This window comes from Peromyscus californicus, unplaced genomic scaffold (assembly GCF_007827085.1).
Source record: "Peromyscus californicus insignis strain IS unplaced genomic scaffold, ASM782708v3 Scaffold_13__1_contigs__length_99412109, whole genome shotgun sequence".
Lineage (NCBI taxonomy): Eukaryota > Metazoa > Chordata > Mammalia > Rodentia > Cricetidae > Peromyscus > Peromyscus californicus.
Genome location: NW_026294424.1, coordinates 88,338,171 through 88,361,190, shown reverse-complemented (window position 1 = coordinate 88,361,190; position 23,020 = coordinate 88,338,171). Strand labels below are relative to the sequence as shown.

At 41.8% G+C, this 23,020-nt stretch overlaps 1 protein-coding gene across 2 annotated transcripts in view; it reads left to right on the top strand.

Annotated features, from left to right (window-relative positions):
- The first annotated feature begins 1,315 nt into the window (after positions 1 to 1,315).
- Positions 1,316 to 23,020, top strand: part of Antxr2 (ANTXR cell adhesion molecule 2) — a 131,117-nt gene continuing 109,412 nt past the window's right edge. Inside the window, exons 1-4 of one of the 2 annotated variants that reach the window (XM_052735427.1) lie at positions 1,316 to 3,861; positions 4,512 to 4,583; positions 6,607 to 6,678; positions 22,796 to 22,877. In XM_052735427.1, coding sequence (XP_052591387.1) covers positions 3,710 to 3,861; positions 4,512 to 4,583; positions 6,607 to 6,678; positions 22,796 to 22,877 — 378 coding nt within the window. In that variant the 5' untranslated portion in view covers positions 1,316 to 3,709. The remainder of the gene's footprint in view (positions 3,862 to 4,511; positions 4,584 to 6,606; positions 6,679 to 22,795; positions 22,878 to 23,020) is intronic. The other variant, XM_052735426.1, reaches the window with a different exon arrangement.

Sequence of the window (23,020 nt, the reverse complement as noted above, 5' to 3'; positions counted from 1 at the left end):
GCTGCTGTCCTCTCAGCCCTACATGGCCTGGAGAGATTCCCAAGTGTGTTCTGGCTTTCATCCTCCTTCATTATTGCTTGTGAAAAGCATGGCCAGCAGCAGCATTTGCCAGGGACACTCCCAGGGAGGGACTGACCTAGTTTTAGCTCTAGCCCATGTCCTTGGACTCCCCACAGTTGGCAGGGAATCAGGACAGCTGGTTACCCCAATGAAGAAAGACCTGCCTACAAATATTTATTACATGAAGTGATTCGGTTGACTATTGATCTGTGCTGGGTGAGGTCGTTTCCTGGTTTGCTGTAGATCTTACATGAGCAAGTAAGTGAAATGCAAGACTTCTAGAACCATGCTGAGCTCATCACCTCCACAAACCAACCAAGGAACCATGAGTGACATGTTTAGTATACCAGTTACTTCTATTGGCCTTGTAATCAGGGAAGTGTTGAGTACACAGTGTGTATTTTGCTATAATTTGTGTATAAGAGAAGACAGATCCTTAGACCAGTTTGTGAAATCCCTGAGGTGAGCAAGCAAGGAGTCAAGAAGCTGGAGGCAAAGGAAGCCAATTAACAAGAGTTCAAGTTCTTCATGAAGGGCAGCATCCTGTACAATATCTCTTCAAATTGCTTCCTAAAACCACTTTCACAGTTTTTGCCAGACATCATTCACCTCAGATATAATTAGGATATATCTAATTAATATATATGGTATTAGTTGGTAAAAGTACTTAAAGTGTAATTCTCTTTTGATTTGAATTAAAACTGAAAATAGAGACCCAACTGCAAGTTTCCCAAAAGGCATTTGCTATCAAACTTCTGTGCATTAGCTGAACAGTTCCTAGTACATCATAGGTACTCAATAAATATTCCTTAAAGTGACTGTCTCCTATCCTCAAAGAGCTGACATTGACATATCTGGCTATAAATCAAAACCATCATAAATAAAAGGTTAAATATAGGTGGTGACAAACAAAACATTCAAAAGAGCTGCCTGTAAATACCGCAAGATGTTCATATTATAAAGCATTGAGGTCGTGAAAATGCAAAGGAGGAGGTGGTACCTCACATCAGTCAGTCATCCTGTGGAAGTGGTGGAGAGGAGAGGGGAGAGAGAGAGGAGGAAGGGAGCAGAATCAGTAAGTAGAAATTTGCACACAAACTTCATCTCCTGAAGGACTTGGGCAAGAGCAGAGAAACTCACCATAAATAAAGTCTTATTGTTATTAATTAAATTGGTTCTTTAATCCATATATAAACATAAAATTGTACATATCAATGTACACATTGTACAATGCTTACAAGTTGCCCATAGTTATCTCCCTCAACTATTTAGCATTTTCAAGGTGAAATTCTTGATAATTGGGGCATCACGAGAGTGGGACAAAGTATTTTGAGGTGAAGTTTTCCATTACTGGTGATCGCTGTCCCCTTGTTTTTTCTTGGCTGGGTCAGATGCAAAATAAAAGCCCAGTGCCGGGTGTGGGATAACCTCCTTTTAAGTCGTTGGTCAGAGATGCCCCAAAGACCCCCAAATCACTTCTATTGCTATTGCTTTGGGTTGCCTACCAGAACTTGAAGTTAAGTTGCGAAAGACACCATACACTTTGGTCTTCGAAGGAATCTCCAGGAACTGACCTGGAGTCTCCCTGAAGACTTGCTCTCACGGTCTTAGAAATCATTTGTTGAGCTGCCAAGAGAGAAAAGCAATCAATAGTTCCGCCTACCAGTGAGGCCTACAAACCACAACAATGACTAGCGTGGCAAGATAGGCCCATGTCTATAATAATGGTACAAATGCTATGAGGTAACAACCATTTTCTGATTGGGTCTAAGTCCCACTCCGCAGAAAGAAACACATACGATACTGTAAGTGTGGCCAAGAACTCCTTCGGTGCTCACAGTCCACACGAGTGAACTGACTCCTCAGAGGGGACTAAACGGACATGGAATCAAACTGCGCATGTCTTGAAATTCCTGTATCTCTACTCGGAGAGCAGTGCAACTCTTTGACCTCCTCAGAGAAGTTTCTTAGAGCAGGGATGGTGGTTAACGCAGAAACCCACAACGGTCGAATAGAAGAGAATACATGTTAGTGGAGTGCTCAGCCATGAGTGGGGACATAGAAATCACACCCCTCTCAACGCTCAGGGACAATCCAGAGAGGGTGGGGGTTTAGAGTGAGGGTCAGTGAAAAGATCAGAAAGGCCAGGGAGGTCAGGGAGGACCAGAGCAAAGCGTTGTCTTCTGGGCATGACAGGAAAGCTGTACTCATGAACTCAGGGCGGCTGTGGCTGCCTGCACAAGACCAGCACAAGAGCAAGCTCGCCAACATTTTAGCAGTGAGTGGGAAAGGTCCACCCTGTCACCCTGGAGCTATGCACAGTCAATGGCTTCTAGGGGTTGGAGTTTTCTTTAAGAATGCAGTTCTTGGTAGGTCAAACCTACTCTTGTGGATGGCCCCACACCCAGGAGTATAAGGACAGCTCAAATTGGAGTCTATGGGTTATTGTTAAAAAAGGCGCGGGGGGGGGGGGGTATTAAAGTTGACGGATGCATGTAGGGAGGTAAGGGTCCAGCTAAGAGGAGTTAAGAGGGAGGTGTTGGGGTGAATTGATCAAAAACATACAGCATGAAATTCTCAAAGAATTAATAAGAAATGAAAAAAATAAGTTTATAAAGGAAAGAAAAGAAAAGAGGAAGTCCCCTTTCTTAAACACTAAGGCCTGCATCACTAGGTCGTCGGTGTGTGATGGATGAAAGGTGTGGATGGATGAGGCATAAGGCCATCACTTCCCAGGAGACAGCTGGTCTCCTCCGTAGGTGGAGGAGGGCTGTTCCAGCACAGCTGGGGAAACCGGCCCGGGCCAGGCTTGCGGGAGAGTTGGGTATGTTTAGTTTCTAGAGGACATTTGTTTCTCCGAACTCCTCTCTCTCTCTCTTCTGAAATCTGGCAGGCGTTAGTCATCCGCTGCTCAGAACGAACCCACAAGTGTGCTTGTGAGGCTCCGCGGGCTTCCTCCCGGCGCCCCGCCCTCGGGCTCGCACAGCCTCACGCGAGCACAGCCGCCGGCGCACCCAGACCCGGGGTGTCCCGCGTCCTGCCGCTCCCCCGGGTGCTCAGCATCCCCGGCTGCTGCAGAGGATCGCCCGGCGGTGCGGTGCCGGGCCCGGAGCAGGGAAGAAAGTTGTAAAGTGCCGCGAGGAGTTGGGCGGTCCGAGGAGGGGAGGCGGAAGAGGAGGACTCGGCTGAGTTCCCGGGGCGATCGTGGGGTCCCCCGGCGCCTGTCCCGCAGCTCACCAAAGCAGCTGGACGTCAGCTCTCCGGTCCCTGGTAGGCGCTAGAGACTCGACCGGAGGCCAGGAGGAACTTATCCAGCGAGCTGTCGCCTCGGGCCTTATTGTCTGCAGCAACTCTCCGGAATCTGGAGGGGGAGGACTGCACTGCGCGCCTACTGGGATTTGTCCAGAGTTCCGGTGGCAGCTGTGACGGCCGCAGAGACTCCCTTTGTCCTCCCAGGACCTCCCTCCCTCTCGTTCTCCGTGGCAGCTGTCGGGTGGCGCTGAGCTTGGAGTGGGCTTCCCAGCCCCTCTCAGCCTCTGACCCCCGGGTGAGTCCCTGGTGACTCCGCCTCTTCACATCTCTGCTCTGCGGGAGCCAAGAGCCCAAAGGGGCTGTGAGCCAGAGGGAACCGCCGGGCCCCGGCCCCAGGATGGTGGCGGGTCGGTCCCGGGCGCGCAGCCCTGGGAGCTGGCTGTTGCCTGGCCTGTGGCTGCTGGCTGTGGGCGGTCCGGGGTCGTTGCTGCACGCCCAGGAGCAGCCCTCTTGCAAAAAAGCCTTCGATCTGTACTTCGTCCTGGACAAGTGAGTGACGGGGGTCAGGGTCTCCTGTGAGGGCAACACTGGGTCAGCTGGGACTGGAGTTGAGATGTGTTTGGGTTCTGGGGAAGGGCAGTGGGAACCCTCGTCAGGGTGCCCTGTTGCTGCTTCGTTTCAAAAAGCAAGCACTTTGGCTGGAGCGGGGTGGTGGGAGCCAGGGTCTACTTGGCTCTCCAGAGGTGAGCATTCACTGCTTGATTTAGTCTTGGGGTCTCTTGGGGGATATGCGTGTGCGGCCACCTGCAGCATGTTTCACACCAGGAACTTCTTTGGCTCCTTGGGTCCCTTTATCATCCACACCCCTTTAGGCTCTCTAAAGTTCGCCCGATTTTCTCCTGATCACAGCCCTTTCATGAGAGCCAAGAAAAAAGGCTTAATATACCCAATGTGGTTTGCATTTCCTGAGAAATGAGGGCTTGTGTTTTTATTTTGAAAAGCCTGGTCTCACACTAAACAATTCGCAAGCGAGCTGCCCCCAGAGGAGTGTGGTCTTCCTGGCTTCCTCAATGCAGTCCAGACGCTGAAGTTTCAGCTTTGGGGGCCAGGACCCCGCCCCCAGCCCTATGGAACTGAAGAAATGTTTGCAGTTCAGTCCCATGTTTTGTTTTTCTGATCAGTTTATCTTCATTTTTCAGGTCTGGGAGTGTGGCAAATAACTGGATTGAAATCTATAATTTTGTCCAACAGCTTACAGAACGATTTGTGAGGTAGGTCTCCCACTTCACTCTTCTTGGCATTGGAGAGGAAACAAACCGCAGGGCCGGCTTTCCCCGTTGTGAAACCCTTTGTAGGGAAAAACCTTTCCCGAAATGTTGAATTTTGAGCGTCTCAAGGTGGCCCTTGTCCACATGTTGTTCCGTGGAGCCTTTCAGCTGTCCCTTGAAGGTTCATTTCATCTGGCTCCCAGAAACTTGGCCCAGGCAGTGGGGAAACATCTTCAAATGCAACTCTTAATGTCTTTTCCTTTTCCAATTTTCATCTGTTTTGAGTTTGGGAGTTATGCTTTCTCATAATTTATCACATTAAAAAAAATAAATTTTATGCTAATAGTGTCCATGCTATATTTTCAATTCCACACACTTAGCACTGTAAACGTCCACACTGAAAAGGAAAAAAAAGTGTTGGAAAACTTTAAATGAACATGTGTTAATAACCCACTAGCAGAAAAAGCACGTGTGTGTGTGTGTGTGTGTGTGTGTGTGTGTGTGTGTATGTGTGTGTGTTTAAAGAAACGAGTTGTGTTTACACAATGTGTGGGTGTGCGGCTGGTTTAAAATTTAACTGTTCTATATATGCAGGAGGCTTCACTAGCAAACACTGTTTTCCTCGCCTATAAAAAGCATGGCTGCTAGGAAATCCAGCTTAGTCTCTTATTTAGAAGTAACTAGGAATTAGTGGCATCTCCTATTTAAAAATAACCCTTGGAAACCATGTTTTTGTGGCTCCCCCTCCTTGTTTTTTTGGAAGGAAAAAAAATGTCAGGAACAAGTGCAAGTTTATCAGGATAATGGAAAGGACACGAATAGGAACCGTGTCATTAAATATTGCCTCCTTCAGTCTTGTTAGCCCAAATGTTTTCTGTAAAACAGGCTTGGATGATCAAAACATTTTGAAAGTCATGTTGCAAGTAACTTCAAACAATCTGTAGAGGCCTAGGCAATCCCTGCTTTCGGTTATTGGCAAGCAGTAAAGCTATTCCTATAAAAATGTATGCCTGTCCGTGTTCAATCACCAGTCTCCTGCGTCAGGAGCCAAAGAGAACACTCTGGCTCCTGGACAGGCTCTGAGGTAAAACAGTCTAGGAAAGAAAATAAACAAGACCCGGTATCTGTAATCGTCAAAGTAGAATAGGCAGTTGTTTATAAATTTTCAACTCCATCCTAGAACGTGCTAGGAGTGCCAGTCAGTGTTAGTCAGGAGCGGTGGATCCTTTCAGTGTAACATCTGAAGAAAACGAGGCTTTTTCATCGAATCTGGCTTGCAAGTTGGATGTATATAGCATATACTGTTCTCTGGCTCAAGTTTAGTTACTCAGCTACTCATTATATGTTATAGGAAATGAATAAAAGGCGAGCACAATGCTCGAAGTATGACCTTTGGCGGGCTTGTATCACAGTTTCATGTCCTAAGTTTCAGGCCTGAGCAGTATTTGCATACACTTTTTTCGAAACAGGAATGATTGTATGACATAAGTGCCTGAAGCCTAGAAGATAAATTGGAAAGTTGAATGTGCCAAACAAAACAGTGGTTTCTTAATGCTTTAAGTATTCTTGCTTTAGGGTGAAGTTTGTTTGAACTCTTATCATGACTCTGGCCATTAAGTCAAACTGGCTCCTCTTCAGCCCTAAGTAGTTCCTATCTATTACCCCGAAGGGTGTGTCCTACTGCAAAGAGATGACACATAGAATATCCAAGGAAGGAACATTTTTTTCTAAGAAAGCATTTTGCAGCCTCCTAGAATCGTTCCAGTTATTCTCTTTCTAGATGTAAACCCCAGTAGGTCATGGGGGAGCGTTTTGAATGCTGAGAAGCACCAGCTATGTAAAAAGAAATGCCGTTCAGACAGCAAGGCCGAGCAGAGTCAGTGGATCTACTTAGGGAGTTCCATTTAAGGGAAGCGGGGGACTGTTCAGTGAGACTCACTTTAAACGAGACTCCCTGGCTCTGCCTCTGTATTGTACCAATATTTCTTTTAAAAATGTTTTAACTGCCTCTTTCCTTATTTTGCAGCCCTGAAATGAGATTGTCCTTCATTGTGTTTTCTTCTCAAGCAACCATTATTTTGCCATTAACTGGAGACAGGTTAGTGCATTATCATTTCAATGCAGGCTTTTAGTAGGGATGAATCATAAAGGCATGATTGATATTGCCAGGCGGTGATTCAGGCCTCTCAGTGGGATCAAGTAAATGCACAGACAATTCAGTGCTCTACAGTAATAGAAGGGAGAAGCAGTGGAGTAATATGGAATAGATCATCTGAAAATCAATATTGTTTATATTGGTTGCTGAAGAGAGCCCGGGTCCCTTCCTCAGTTGTGTATTCACTATTTCCCACCTTTCCCCCTCTGTTACTGTGAGCAGCTGTACGTTTGTCTTAGGGAGATGCAGTATGTGAGTCAAAGAGGAATTCGAAGAAGGAGGAGACAGGGATGTATTTGGGTAATTTATCAGGTTCAGCAGATATTCCAGATTTCCAGTTCTTCTCTGAAGTTCAGTGATGCTGAACGTATTTAACTTTATAAACACACACACACACACACACACACACACACACACACACACACACACTGCTACCCCTCAGTGCTTTGAAAAGGAGTGGCTTCCCTGTCGTCATTGTCTTTCTTTTGGCCATTTCTATGCTGTTTGATCGTATCATGGCCTCTTTGGAAGTAGTCACTCACATATCTAGATTATGGCTGCTTTTCCTGGGTCTATTTTTGCTACCAGACAATGAATTCTACAGTCAGAAATGGGATGTTATTCTTTAGTTTTGCTTCATTTCATCTAACATGAAGGCTGTAAGACCTTGTTTGGTGGATTCTTGTGAATTAATTCTTTGGTGAGTTAGTGAATGAGGGGCATCATTTTGGAGTCATAGCTCCCTGACTTACAAGGGAGATACTGTGCTTTGACTTGAAGGATGTGTAGATTTTTGAAAAATAATTGTAAAAATAGTTTTTATTTTTGTAAAACTTAGTTAATATTCACTAACACTTACCTCTTGAGCTTTCAGTTTTGAAAGATCAAAGTAGCATAATATTTAAAAGGGCTCAAAGAGATAACTTGTTTACCGTTCATTGACTTGGTCTGGAAAATTATATATATTATGATGCGTGTGTGTTTACATGTAACTCTTGTGTTACATTTTCCTCTTCCTGGAGAGGAAATTTCTCTCTAGATTGTGAGTCCAGCCCAGGGCTTCAGTCTTCCCATTTGTACTTTGCCTCTGTAAGTTAATATGTAGATACGTTCTTAACAGTTACAGTTCCTTATAACTCATTGGTATAAAGATTCTGGTTTTATGAAAAGGAGATGTCTCTACTGACCAGTTTAATTTTCAAAGAGTCAGGTTTGGATCTGGCATGTCAAGGGAGAAGCACACAGTTTTAATATTTATGGCATTCATATATATATATATATATATATATATATATATATATATATATATAGCAAAGCACTTAGCACAGTGCCAGGCATGTTGAAGACTCAGTAACTGACAGCTACACACACTGTGCCAGGGTTTCTGCTAGGCACTTTGCATATGGGTCCTCCATCACTCCGAAGATGAAATGTAGTCACCGGTCGCCCAACTTGATAATGTTTAGACATGTGTGGAGGGGATTTAAATCTTTTATCTAAGCTCAAGATATGTCCTTTGTCGGGGGGTTAAATCCAATGCAGGAGGGACTGGAATAGCTAGGAGAAGAGACTCTCAAGAGGCAACATTACAACACACTTCAGAGTCACTGCGCTGAGTCTACGTGACGTTGGATTCTGTCCCTCCAATTTACTGGTCGAGTGACCAAAGAGAAGTTGCTTAATACTAAGCTCCTTATGACTCAGTTTTTCTCACCTACATGATGATGGCAATGTGAGGACAAAAGTAACTCCTACCTTATAAGATAGTTGCAAGAACTGAAGGCACAGAATATGAGAAAGGATCCAATCTGTTAGTATTCATGAGATAAGAGCTTTGGAGCTGGGGGGATAGATGGCTCCGTCACTGAAGTGCATGCATGCAAGCTTAAAGACCCAAGTTCAATCCCTAGATACTGTGTAAAAAATGCTGGCTATGGTGGTCACACTTCAGTACCAGCGGGTGCAGGGCAGGCCAAAACAAACAAACAAAAAAAAACATAAGCAAACTCTTCCTCTAAATTTAAAATTGTGGGATTGCTGGACAGAAGGCAAGCCTAGCCTGATCAGCAAGCTTCTGACCAACTAGAGATCCTGTCTCAAAACAAAAATGAAAAGAAAAACAGTGTCTTGCTTCTGAGGCGTGACATCCATCCATGGTTGTCCCCTGGCTTCCAAGTACATGTCCATGGTCGTCCTCTGGCTTCCACAACATGTGCACACATACAAAACGAGACAGATCCATTAATCAGTGTCAGTTTTTCTGTCTATAGAACACAGATTGCAGTCTGCCATGTTTTCTTAGAGTTATTGCAAAGATCCAATTAAGACCATAGGCAGAACGATATGTCACAGAACAATATCCAATAAAAGGGGCTGCTTTCTTCCAAGTTGCCTCTTTACTAGTTCTATTAATTGAATTGATATTAACTTTCTATGGTTCTCTGTCTTTGGATATAGGATCACTCCACAATTTTAAATTTAGAGGAAGAGTTTGCCTATGTTTTTTTGTTTTGTTTTGTTTTGTTTTCGAGACAGGGTTTCTCTGTGTAGCTTTGTGCCTTTCCTGGAACTCGCTTTGGAGACCAGGCTGGCCTCGAACTCACAGAGATCCGCCTGGCTCTGCCTCCCAAGTGCTGGGATTAAAGGCGTGTGCCACCACCGCCCGGCAGAGTTTGCTTGTTGAGATGGAAGATCAGTGGGCAACTGTTTCCAAGTCTCATGTGGATCTTGGTATTAAAACCTGGAAACTGGAATCCTCATCACTTACAGTTTCCCAAGGGTGTGTATGTGTGTGTGTGTGTGTGTGTGTGTGTGTGTGTGTGTGTGTGTGCACACACAATAGATGATTTGAAAAGCAGTAGTTAAGGAAAAGACAAGCACAGAGGGTTTCACAATTTTGGTTGTATGACTTATAGTTTTCAGCACTTTGGCAAATACAAGAAGTAGTTCTTTCATGTTTCTCGGTGGTTGCTAAACACATGAAGCAAGATGGGAAGGCAGTGAGTACTGACACCATGGCGGTGTCTTCTGTTACAATTTTAGCATGATGTGCAGTGTCATGGAAATTCCCAAAATCATAGCAGTTTCCAGTTATACATTTTATATACTCATTGCTTAATTTTTTAAAATTACATTTAATACCTTAATCTGAAGCACACTTACTTTTCTCTTGTTCCTATGACTTTTGTTTTCCTTACACCTGCTAGGCCATTGATCCACTTACTTACCTTCCTGCCTGTCTGCTTTATATGTGGGATTTGGAGTCCACAAAGATAGTGGTCTAATGTATGTGTGGGAGTGGGGGAAGAGAGGGAGAGAGAGAGAGAGAGAGAGAGAGAGAGAGAGAGAGAGAGAGAGAGAGAGTGAGAGTAAAGGCATAATTGTAAATAAGACTGTATACAATAACCAAGAATTATATTAGAGGGTCAGGGGAGGGGCAATATTCAGTATGTAAATATGTAGCCTCTCAGAATATGGAATCAGAATGAATTTTGAAGATATTACCAGTTATTATTTCACATAACTGGAGTTATGTTGCTATTTCATATAACTGGCTACACACTTGGAAGAGTGATTTTTATCCGATTCTGTTTATCATTATTTAATTCTGTGATAATGATTTAGATTAGAACATTTGCTGAACAATTATTATGTGTCAGATAGTCCTTAAAGTGCTTTATCTGAATAGCCTCTGTGAACTCTAAGTTACAGGTGTTGTAATCACCTGCACTGTAAGATGGGTCATTTCTCTGCATAGCCTCTGTTGACTCTAAGTTATAGGTGTTGTAACTACCTGCACTTTAAGACGGGTCATCTATCTGGTGTAAGGACATACAGTAGTAAGTGCCAAGCACTGTATTAGCCACATGATTCTTTAATGTCTGGATACATCATGTCATTCTGTCTAAAACAGTCTAATGACCCAGAATAGAAATAAATGTCTCCTGGTGTTCTCTCAACCGCTTGCACACCCCCACCCTCTCCAGTCATCCCCTTGCATGCCATGGTCTTCTCCTCATCCCATGAACAATCCAAATGTATTTGCACATTAGGCCCTGTCCTCCTTCTCTGACCCGGGTCTTCTCTGAGGTCTTGTTCTTGTCTTCCTTTCCTGGGCTGGGGTTGTAACTTCATGGTAGAACATTCATGAGTATGATCCTGGGTTTGAGCTTAGGATCAGAAAACAAGGGAATACATGAACAAGCAAAACCTCAAACCAACCAACCAAATAAAAGCTCGTCTCACGTATAACTTCAGAGAAGTTTGGCCTTGCCTCCAAGTCTAAGGTATCCTTCCCCTTCCCCGGTTTCTCCCAAAACACTGTTATTTTTAAAATATTTATTTATTTAATTAATTAATTTGTATCTCACTGAGCCTAGAATATATGAAAGTATGGGGCCCTGGTTTGTCTCATTCACTTGTAGACTGAACCCAACCCTAGAACAGAGCCTGCTACATGGTAGAAGCTCAACAAATCCTTGTTTAGTGACTGAATTCTTCTGATGCCAGAGCCTTAGTTAATGGCTTAGAGCCACTATAATAAAGTGCACTCTAGTTATGCCAGTATTATAAATTCTACCAATGTAATGTAAATACTGACTTGTATCTGCTACATTTCCCATTCCTATTCTTACATGGCAGTTGTAAATATTCTCACCTTCCTTTGCAATATCTATATTTGCCTCAAGTTAGGAAAGTCTTGTCTATTCCAAGTGATCTTTAGATTTTGAGCACAAGATGACTTAGGAAAAATACTCCCTATGAGAACTTGTAGAGATGATAGAGCTCTTTTAATTAAGTTTATACAATAGATGCATTTTTATTGTTTCAATGAGTTTCTTCTAATTCCTTAAAAACAGAATTAAATATTTACTTATGGGGAAGTTGTTCTTGACATACAGTTGGTAACTCATAAATTAGCACATCACTTTTGCAGAAAAGAATTGTTAGCATCTCTAAAAGTAAAAAGTATCAAATAAAATATTCCACTTTTTGCATTGGCCCAGCAAAGACAGATATAGGTACAAAATTGGACACTAAATACTTATTTGTAATAATGAGAAACTATATCCAATCTATATGCTCATCAATTGATATTTTAAGTTGCCATATATGCATAGGATAAAACACTATGCAGTCATTACAATTGAGTAAATCAAAATACTGATATAAATTGTGTATAAGATAGAGTATATTAAAAATCAAGTTGCAGAGCACAACATAAATTTTTTGTAAAACAAAAATAAAACAGAATTTTTTAATGTATTGTATGTGTTCAAACATACACAGAAGATAAACAATAAACTTTTAAAGGTATTGTCATAGACAGGAGACTGAATGTCAGGAGAGTCATCATAGTTTCGATCTTCATGTATTCAACAGGAATATGTTTGTAGAAAAGCTTTTAAAAATGCTTGAATGAAAGGACCCTTACTGACTTCTACAGCCATGGGTTGCAGACTTGGAATCAGAATGGGATTAAGGGATTGAAAAGAATCATTGAGATGAAGAATACATTTAGTTGGAAGATCTGACCTTGGGTCAAGCATAGGAGCTCCATAGTATCTGGGTGACACTGGGTGTTACTTAACTTCTTGAGCCCAAGCCCATAGCTACACAGGAAGATCTGACCATCTCCACTGTAGAGCAATGCTGAAGTGACTGAGCGCTGTTCCTGAGAAAGTCTGGTTAAGGATTTAGCAAACACTGGGCACACTGAAATGTTTGTGACTGTTTGCTTTTTCTCTTTGTTTCCATCCCCTGTCAATAATTATGTATCTTTCCTTCCCTTGCATATTTTCATAGTTATTTTCATTTTCTTTTCTTTTTTTTTTATGCTTTAGTGGTTAGTGAGGAGGGCTAAGGTGGAACTGGAGTTGAAGGTTATTCCAGCTTCATCCTGTGCCGGGTTACTAACAGAAGGTCAAAGATTTCCAAGCGGTCCGGCTCAGAGGCTCAGGCCAGCAGGCAGACTCACCCTGGCGTGACACCAAAGCATGAACGCTTCAGTGTGCTGTGCTGACTCAGGCTGCCAGTGTTTCATTTGTGTAATTTTCAAATGAATCTGTCAGAGTTTGGAAAAGTCATCCTCTTCTACATTACTCTGTTATTACAAACCAGAGATAAAGTGACCATACATGGCTTGTTTTTTTTTTTTTTTTTAAAGACTCTATTAGGGAAATCAGTTTAGAAAAGTCTGCTTTGACCACAGACTTGCCCTCTGGGCGGGTCTGGTCATGGCAGCTGCTAGGGTTTGATGATGGGTGTACTAACAGTTACTTTGCTTTGTAACTTGTCTTAGAGAATTAAGTACACTTTTACTTATGTTTGGGGGACAAACCTGAACACACAGAAGAGGTGAAATGCAGGGGCCACTTGCAGTAGTTCAGTGGGGTAGTGAGTGAGGAAAGGAAGCGATAATACGAAAAAATGCAGCAGGGATGAACTTCAGGGCTGGAGGACTAGAAAATGCAGACTAAATTGGGGGACTCATTAAATCAGAGTGACAGGGGACTTGGTGAGCAGATATTTTCAGATTCAGGACTACTCCTTGGATTTATTGGTTTAGATTCTGTACCACAAACATAGGCCTTAGAATAATATTTTAAGTAAGCAATAGGCAAGATTTTATATAAATTATAGTGAGAGCCTACCATGTCCTAAGATGATAGATTGTAACACACCCACACGTTCACGTTTTTTTTTAAATCCATTCAGGGACTGGGACTGGCTGACTACAGCATGTAGCAGACATGAGTATGAAATGCTGTCAGCTCCAGTTCCAGGCCCATGACTTAACAAGCGACAGAAGCTCCCCCTGTCATGGTCTTGGAAAAACATTAACTGTATGAAACTGTGATGACCCAGAGACTGCTGTGCTGGAGTGAAGCCCGGCCTACCCATGAAGAGTAGAACCAGTAGAAAGTCCTTGGGAAGATGGACAGCAGTGACTGGAAGGGCAGCACATACATTGTTGCTGGAGGCCACATGCACAGGTTGGCCTGGCTAGTCGTTGTGGGAAGTTTGGTAGAATGTTGTAAACAAAAGTGTGTGCAAACAACACTCAGGCCTGGATGTTGTGTAAGAGGCTTGCAGCAAGCTTGTTGAAGACGTCAGTCAGCTTCATCACTCAGCTTCTCTCAGCTACCTGTGTTGACGAGAGAGAGGATGGAGCCATGTTGAAGAAGCAACTTTCCCCCTTTCAAGCTGTGTTTAGTCAAAGTGTATAGTCGAGATTGATAGTTTTAAAAATAGAACTCTCTTTCATCCCCCAGTGTCTCTTGACAAAGTGCTTGCCAAGTTTAAGGTCTTGGGTTAGTCATCAGACCTAGCATGCTGCCTGTAAAGTGTGGCATCTGAGTTCAAATCAGAGAGTGCAAAACAAAGACATTGTGTCAAGGTTTCTGAAAGATTTGAGATGAGGGTCTTATAGATGCTGTCCTCTAAACAACAGGACTTACAAGAATCTAAAAGGTGTGCTGAGTATACTCTCAGGTAAATGATGGCATCATAAGCATCCTGGGCTTATGTTTCACCCTATGTGTAACCTAAAGTAGTTAGGATCCTCTTGTAAAAAAATTTTGTGCTTATGACCTTTGTCCAGCAGAGTGGATCATTATTTGACATACAAGGATCACAAATTTTCACCATGGATTAAAAGACAGAGTTTTCAAAGTGAACAAACCTTTGGGCCCTTGACTTCCCATGGGCATGAAGGAATTTAACATGTGAACTAATTCTTATGAACAAGGAAGAATGACTCAGAAAACAGAACCAAAACACTGGCAGGAACATCCAAGAACCAAAAAGATATTTCTAAGGATTGGGACTGGGCCTCACTTAAGGAATGGGAAGGGGTGTTAATGATGTATCTGACACTTCTTGCATGTACATGAGTATGCACGCATTTATGTGTTCATGCACATGTGTGGAAGACAGAGGACAACCGCCAGTGTCGTCCCTCAAAGTGACCATTCACCTTACTTTATAGAGACAAAGTTTCTCACGAGGACCTGGGGCTCACCATTTAGGCTAGGCTGGCTGGTCCACCAGCCCCTGGGATCTACCTGTCTCTGCCTACTCATGGGCCAGCTTGTTAGGTGAGTCCTGGGAACTGGATTATGACCCTCATGCATTCATGGCCAGCACGGTATAAAACTGAGCTGTCTGTCAGCCCTGAAATCTGACCCTTTGATGTCATTTCTTCTTTTAATTATTGACTGATTCATAAAAAAGCATCCTAAGCAAGGCTTAGGCAATAGCAACACTTCACTTCCCACTTCCTCCCTCTAGCCCCTCCCAACTATGTCCTCCATTCAAGTTGATAGTCTCTTTTTCTTTGATTATTTTTATATGCACACAAGTACAACTATATATATATTATATATATTTTATATATCCTACTGAATCCATTTTTGTTTGTGTGTATATGGTTTCAAGGCTGACCACTCTTACCTGACATCATCCTTGGGAGATGCTAATTTTCCTTCTCCCACTAGTCATTAGTTGCCTGTAGTCCTGGGGTGGGACACCACAGAATTTCCTGCTTCCACATTAACATGTCCATTGATATTGCTACAGTTCCAGTCTTGTTTATGCAGTCATTTTTAGGAGAGACAGTTTCACAGCAGACTTCTTAGTATTATGGCTCTTAGAAGCTTTCCGCAGCTTCTTCCTCAACATTCCGTGAGCCATGGATGCAGGGGAGCTATGATATAGATGTATCCTTTGGGTTATGCTCTCCACAATCTGTTGATCTTTGCATTGCGTCTATTTGTGGTTTTCTGTGAAGAGTAGCTTCTTTGATGAGGGGTGAGAGCTATACTTTCCTATGGGTATAAAGGTAAGTGTTAGAATGTAGTTAGGTATTATGCTGGTCTAGCAAAGTGGTGGCAGTAGATTTTTTTCTAAGGTCCGTTTCCTTACTAGTTCCTGGAAGATGGGTAGATTTCCAATACCAGGCATGAGTTACCTCCTGTTGAGAGAGCCTAAGTCTGGTTAGACAGCTGTTGATTGCATTCAACATTTGAAGACCATTTTTTTTTTTTTTTTGCACTGTTACATCTTGCTATGCTGGTAATTGTGTGGTTCATAGGTATTGCAGCTGGGTGGAACTGTTAAATTGCTTCCCTTCTAAGGCAGCTCACATAGTATCTTCTAGAAACATGAAAGATAGACTGCAGGAAAGAAGCTTCCAGGTCATTCCCCATTCCTGTGTCCCAAGTGTATGGGGTCTCTATCAACAGGTGTCTACCTTTAACCCCTGAGGGGCAACCAAGGGCTGCATCAATAATCTGTATTGTTTTGGGAGTCACAAAAGGAAGTTTCTGGTTCCTGCTACTGGGTTTCTGTTAGTCTATGGATCTTGTGTGGAGTATTGTCTGCCCAAGTGACAACTTCCTTTCAGATTATATATATATATTCTACAGTTCCAGTCTTGTTTATGCAGTCGTTTCTAGGAGAGACAGTTTCACAGCAGACTTCTTAGTATTATGGCTCTTAGAAGCTTTCCGCAGCTTCTTCCTCAACATTCCCTGAGCCATGGATGCAGGGGAGCTATGATATAGATGTATCCTTTGGGTTATGTTGTATATAATTTTAGATGAATGTAAGATAATATGATTCCTTGAGGTGAAACAACCTTGGTGTTATTTGTCCTTTGTCTTCCCTTCTCCTTCTGGATTGACCTCCCATCGCCCAGTTATTCTGTTTTCTGCTTCATATTATCTCTATCTTGCTATTCCTCTCCCAAACCACCCAATTGTCTCTTTATGATTTCCTGGTTTATGTATTTATTCCATGTTTTGTACTCACTTATGAAGACATCAAACTAGGAACTGCAGATAAGAGAGAACACGAAATTACTGAACAAATTACTGAACAGTCTTATTAAATAAGAAACACAGAGCCAAATACAGAGATAATAGCCAAAGAGATCAGAGAACTAGCGAAGAACCATGACTACCTTATCTTACCACCTCACGGTCATCGCTTCCCCAGGGAGAGCTTCTTCCTGCCTGACCTGTGTTTTTATCACCTTTATGTTCTGCCTTCTCATTGGCTCTAAGCCCAGCCACATGACTTCCTCGTCACTACCTGTCTATACAGACCTCCAGGTCTCTATGGTTGGTACTGGAATTAAAGGCTCGTGTCACCATGTTTGGCTGTGTCCTTGACCACACAGAGACTCTGCCTGCCATGTGATCGGATTAAGGGCGTGGGCTACCACCGCCTGACTCCTGTTTATGGCTATGTGACCTCACTATGTGACCTCTGATCTCCAGGCAAACTTTATTTATTAACATATAAATAAAATCACATTTCAGCACAATTAAAATATCACCACAATAGTGCTGTTAAATTCGAGCTCCCAAGGACTTATGCATGAATAATGTAGTTAATATCAGTGAAAATGTGGAGTTTTATATTTGCTAGAGATCACTGCAGCTTCATAAGATATTTTCAAATTTGTATATTTTGAAATTGTTGATATTCACTATCCGAGAGAATATAGCACACATTGTGCACAGTATTTGTAGCTTGTAGACTTACACAAAACTTAAAAATTCTTGTGTGTTCCAAGGAACTAGTAAAAGGTGAGAGAGGGTATTAAATGAGGAATGCAGACTGTGATAAATTAGACTGATCATTCCTACTTAAGTTCTCTACTGTGGATACAGGAGCAGAAGTACACGGAATAAATATTAGCAGTCAGGGATTATGAACATGTTTACGTTACTCTGAATGCTTCACATGCACTAGTTCCTTGAATTTTAGACCAACTTCATCGTCACTGGCTTTATACCTGTTTTCCCATGGGGAGAACATAGGTGACTACCTGACTTGCTGTAAGTTATAAGAGCAGTCCATGCAAGAGCTGCCAATTAAGGCCAAGGTCTCATGCTTGACCTCTGTGTCTTGGTGTTGGTTGTTTGGTTCAGACAGCAACGATGAAAGAACCAAGGGTTGACTAGCAGATGACCTTGTTCTGTCCCTGACAGGAGCCAGATGACAAAAGAATACTAACCCTCCATGCACATGGAGCAAGTACCTTGCATGTGCAGACTCATTTGATTTTCACATAGCCCTGGGGCGGTCTATCACTATTACCTCAATTCTTATACGAGGCAGCAGAAGGCAACAAGTGTTAGATAACTACCTCAGGTTCACATGCTTTGAGGCCACTCAGCCTGGCTCTAGGACTCACTCAGCTCACTCAGTATGTCACCGGGAATCCAGCTCATGTCACCCTTTGCAGGTTTTCTAGAAGAGCACCACAGCAGTCTAAAGGAGACGTGTGAACACTTCTGCTTTGGACACTACTCCTTTCTCATCTCTCTGGTTAACACACTGTGTCTAAGCCCTTGCGTTGTTCAGAATGCTCGATGCTGCTGAATGATGCCATAAAAACCCTGAAAATTATCTTAAGGAAAACAAAAATCAAGACAGATATTGCTATCTATATTTCATTGGTATAGAAACTGGATTCAGGAAGTTTCAGTAACTGTTTATGGGTATACAGTGTACCACTCAACAGAACCAGGGTTTCAGTTCATCTCTGATTTACTCCAATCCCTGGGTCATCTGACTCCATTGGATAGCTTCCCATAACAAATTGGCCTCAGTATCTGTGGAGGGATTGCTTCCAGTACTTCTGTCACATACCTAAACCTGCACAAATACTTGGAATAAAATTGCAGCATTTGTATGTATCTGAGACTCATCCTCCTGGATGCACCCAACCATCTGTAGATCACTTACTGTATCTAACATGTGTGTGTCCTGTGCAAATAATTGTTATGCTGAACTGCAGTTGTTTAGGGGCTAATGACAAGAACAGAAGCCTGTACCTGCCCAGTAAAGATGGGTTTTTAGAACTGGGCATGGTGGTGAACACTGTGATCTAATGTACCTGGAGGCTAAGGCAGGAGGATCATGAGTTTGATTCGAGGTTGGGATATGAGACCATGTCTCAAAACACAAGTGAAAGAAATAACCCAATCTGCAGTTGGTTGAATTTGCTGTTGTGGTACCTGTGAATTAGTCATAGTTCTTATCTGGTGCCTTCTCCTCGCCAAAGCTTTGATGATATAACTGTTCTCTTTTTTCTTCTACTTCCTCTTTTGTCTCTACTTCCTCTTTTGCCTCTGTTTCCTCTTTTGATCCTTTGTCGTGAGAGCTCTGCTTGGAATCAGGAAGAGAGTAAACTAGATGAACAGAATTATGCTAACAGAGAAATGGCTGATATTGATGGGAGCTGTGACTGTACCGCTACACACTTATTATGCACCATTAACTCTCATAAAGGCTCCATGAAGCAAATGTTTTGTAGATGAGGAAACAAGGTTGCCTTTGAAATTAATTTATGTTCTTATCAGCTTGATCCATGGCATTACGAAAACTCTAGCTACGGGTTAAGAGATTATCCTGTTTAGTCCAGACTCCTTCAGGAGAACTGACTGGTACACTTGGTAGGGGGAGGAGCGCTCCAAGAACATGGGCAGTTTTAAATTAGGTGAAGCAAGGGTTCTTAATCAAATATGCTGAGACACCTTTCCCTCCCATCCTTCCTTCCCCTACCCTTCCCCTCCCTTCCCCCTTCCCATTGTCCTCAGCAGAGACATATGAGTGACACTGCTAGACTTCAGGGTTTATCATACAAGAATCAGCATCTAGTTTCTCCCTCTGTCCCCTCCCCCTCCTTCCTCTCTCTCCTCTGTGTCTTTTCCCTCTGTCTTTCTCTGGTTGATAATGGGGTTTTGTTCCCTGGTTCTCAATTGAAAAAAAAAAAAGATGTTTAATAAACAGTTCTATTTATTGTAATCCTACTTCTTTCCAAAACATACTCGAGGCTCCTTAGGATATAATAACATTAATAAAATATGAAAAAGTAGGTAAGATCTTAGAAAAGAAGATTAAACAAGTGGCTAGCTATAGGAACTTAACAGAATTTTGTGACTAAGACATTTTTTGTGGGCTTCTTGGCAGTTGGGGCAAAATAAAAAGTTGACATAGGAACTCCTAAAAGCTGTTCTTTTCTAATGAGAGACAGAAGAAGTGAATCTGGAAGAGAGGAGGCAGAGAGGAACTGGGGGAAATAGAGGGAGGGGAAACTATGATCAAGATATATATATATATATATATACACACACACACACACACACACATATCTATACACATATATATGTATATATATACACACACACATATATTATATGAGAAAATAATCTATTTTCAATAAATGAAAAAAGAGGAATAGACATTTGGAATTAAAAAAAGTTGACATATTGTAAAAGGCAGAAAGGAGGAAGTGCTTAGCAAGTACTGAAAGGTGACAACAGCCTTCCACTGTGGGGCTTCCTGGGGGTTTTACTTGATAGCGGTATCCTTGGCAACAGCTTCAAACAAACACTGATGCGGTTTCAATATTACCCTTCCTTGTAGTTGAAGACACACTGTTAAAGCCCTGTGAAACCCAGCTTTCAAGAGGACATGAATCTGAGCAGACCCATCGTTCCTTGCCCTTCCTTTTCTTCTCATGTCTACTCACATTCCTTTAGAGTCCTCTGTCACAGCACCGTGTGATGTGAGACCTTCTGTCCTTAATCTGCAGCATCATCCACTTCTCATTTGTTGATTGAGAAACTTAGAACTTTTACTTCTTGGAAGCCCCTTGAGATCTGCCCTGTCTCGGTCTGGCTTCCAGTTTCCCTAAACTGACATTGACTAAGAAGAGCCTGGCAGCTTGGATACTTGCTGCCATAGGTGGCCCACACCTGCCTCCTGCATGCCCATGTCACTGGCTCTGGGCAAGGACTTTCCCTGTATGTCTTTGTAACACAAAAACGATGGACCACGTGTAGTATGGAGGGGCATGTGTGTGGTCGGCACACTTAGGGATAGAAAACCTTAAGTGGACTAGCCGTGGCTGTGAATCCCACACTGGTGGGTTCCTTCTACTCAGCCTTGCTCATGTTTCTGGCTCTCACATGCCGTAGTGAGTGGGTCTGAGCCAATGGGAGGGCTATTTTTACCACACGGATTCTGTTTGTGTAAGCTTGCACATCAGTTGTCTCTCTCCTATTTGACAGCAAACATTAATGCTTGAGGACACACTGCCACTCATTTCGAGGAAATACCAAGTATTTGATATTTATCTGCATTCAGATAAAATCAGTTTCGAGTTGTTTCCATAGATCTCAAACATAAATATTTATACAAAAACAAGCTTATACATTATGGTATTTACTCTGTCATCTGTGGAACTATGATTATTTCCTATGGAAGATTGAAAGTTTTATTGAGCATTTATTTCTGCAAGATGCCTTATAGTAAGGAGCAGGTTCAGAGCAGGAGACCACATGAGCAATAGAATTGAGTAAGTAAAATGTTACAGGGAACTATGTTTTATCATAGTAAAATTTGAATATAGATATGAATAGAAGCTGAGAGTTTGGTGAAAGGCTACGAGTTGGTGGATCTTTAAACCAAGCATTACAAAAGACAGGTGGCCTCATTTGGAAGAATCTATTAAAACAGGAAATGTAGTTAGGTTTATTTATACCTTGAAACTTGTGCTGTGTTTTCTAGAAGAGTCATGAAATGGAGATTGGATATCTATGAAAAAATTCATAATGCTATTAAAATATCACCAATAAGTTACTTTTAAAATGTGTGAAACATGGTGCATGGCTCATTGAAATATTCTAGTATATTTCTTATTAATTTTATGTGTTACCATCACATGTTACACACACAACATGTACATATAATGTACACATGAAATTCTTTCTAAAACTTCAGAATGATTTTTAATATTAAGATGATACTATTTTTATAACCCAACTCCTTTGTACGTTATCTGCTGTAGTGTGAACATTATTCATTGTTTCTTTAAAGGACATTAATTCTGTTGATAGTTCCAGATTTACATTTAAAAAGAATTTTTTTTGCTTTATTGATAACTAAGAGTTAAAAAAATATTTTATGAAGATATTTTTTCTGTACCATTAAAATTAATACTTAAGCTAGGTGTGGTTGACTCACATTTGTGATTCCAGTAACCAGGAAATTAAGACAGAAGGGTACCACCGAGCTCAAGACCAACCTGGACTGCATAACAAGCAAACCCACCAAACACAAAACAAAACGAAAACCCTCAAAAATTGAATGTATTTTGGACTGCTTTTGTAACATTATTTTGCCTCAGGATTCTTAGTTTTCTTTTCTTTTTCAAAGGAAATTTGAAAGGGAGTTTGAGGCTAGCATGGTCTACACAACAAATTCTAGGTCAGCTAGGGCTACATAGTGAGACCATGTTTTAAGAAGAAGAGGAGGAGGAGGAGGAGAAGAAAAGAAAAAGATGCTTCATTGCTTTTTTTGTCTTTCTTAGTCACATTTTCTCTAACAAGAGTTCATTGACCTCTTGTCCATCCATCCATTTATTTATTCATTCATCCACCCACCCATCCATTCATCCATTTACCCATTCATTCATTCATCAAATTTGTACTAATTTCCTACTAAAATCAAGAGAATATGCTGAAGTCTGAATGTGTGAATAGTTCCTCCAAAAGTGAAGTCCTGAGACTTAAGACTTGATAACACTGAAGCAGAAAGTGTTGCTTTCCATGTGCAAGGGTTAACATTCGTCTGTAAGAGTTTAAGAGTTTGTGAGACAGCAAGGCAATGCTCCCTTTTAGGAAGGTGGGGTGAGAGCATCCAGAACATTTCCAGGGAGGTTTGGGTACTTCATTTTTGCATTTGTTTGTATGAAAGGAAGCATACTGGACTTCTTAGCACTTGATAAAGCAAGTATGATCAAAGGTATCTGTTCATGGCTCAAAATATATATGATATACTTTGATTTTATGACATATTTAGTGCCTTTACCGTTGCACGGTTAAAATTCATCACATCTATTAACATGGTAGAAAGTACAAGAAGTGATATGCCCTCAAAGCCCACATCCTTCCTTTTTTTCTTACTGGTGGGGACTTAAGTTATTCAGAAAGTCTTTATTATGGTCTTTGGTCTTTGATCAATCTTTTTTTTTTTCTAGATACAAAATTGGTAGAGGACTGGAGGATTTAAAAGCTGTCAAGCCAGTTGGAGAGACGTATATCCATGAAGGACTAAAGCTTGTAAGTTATTTTATATTTGTAACTATGAGAGAGAGTGGCTGCTTATTATATAAGGAAAGTCCATCTACATATTTATGTCTATTTTTCCAATGGTTTAGTCATCCTAGACATGACTGGTAGAAAACACCAGTTGTGAGTGTTGA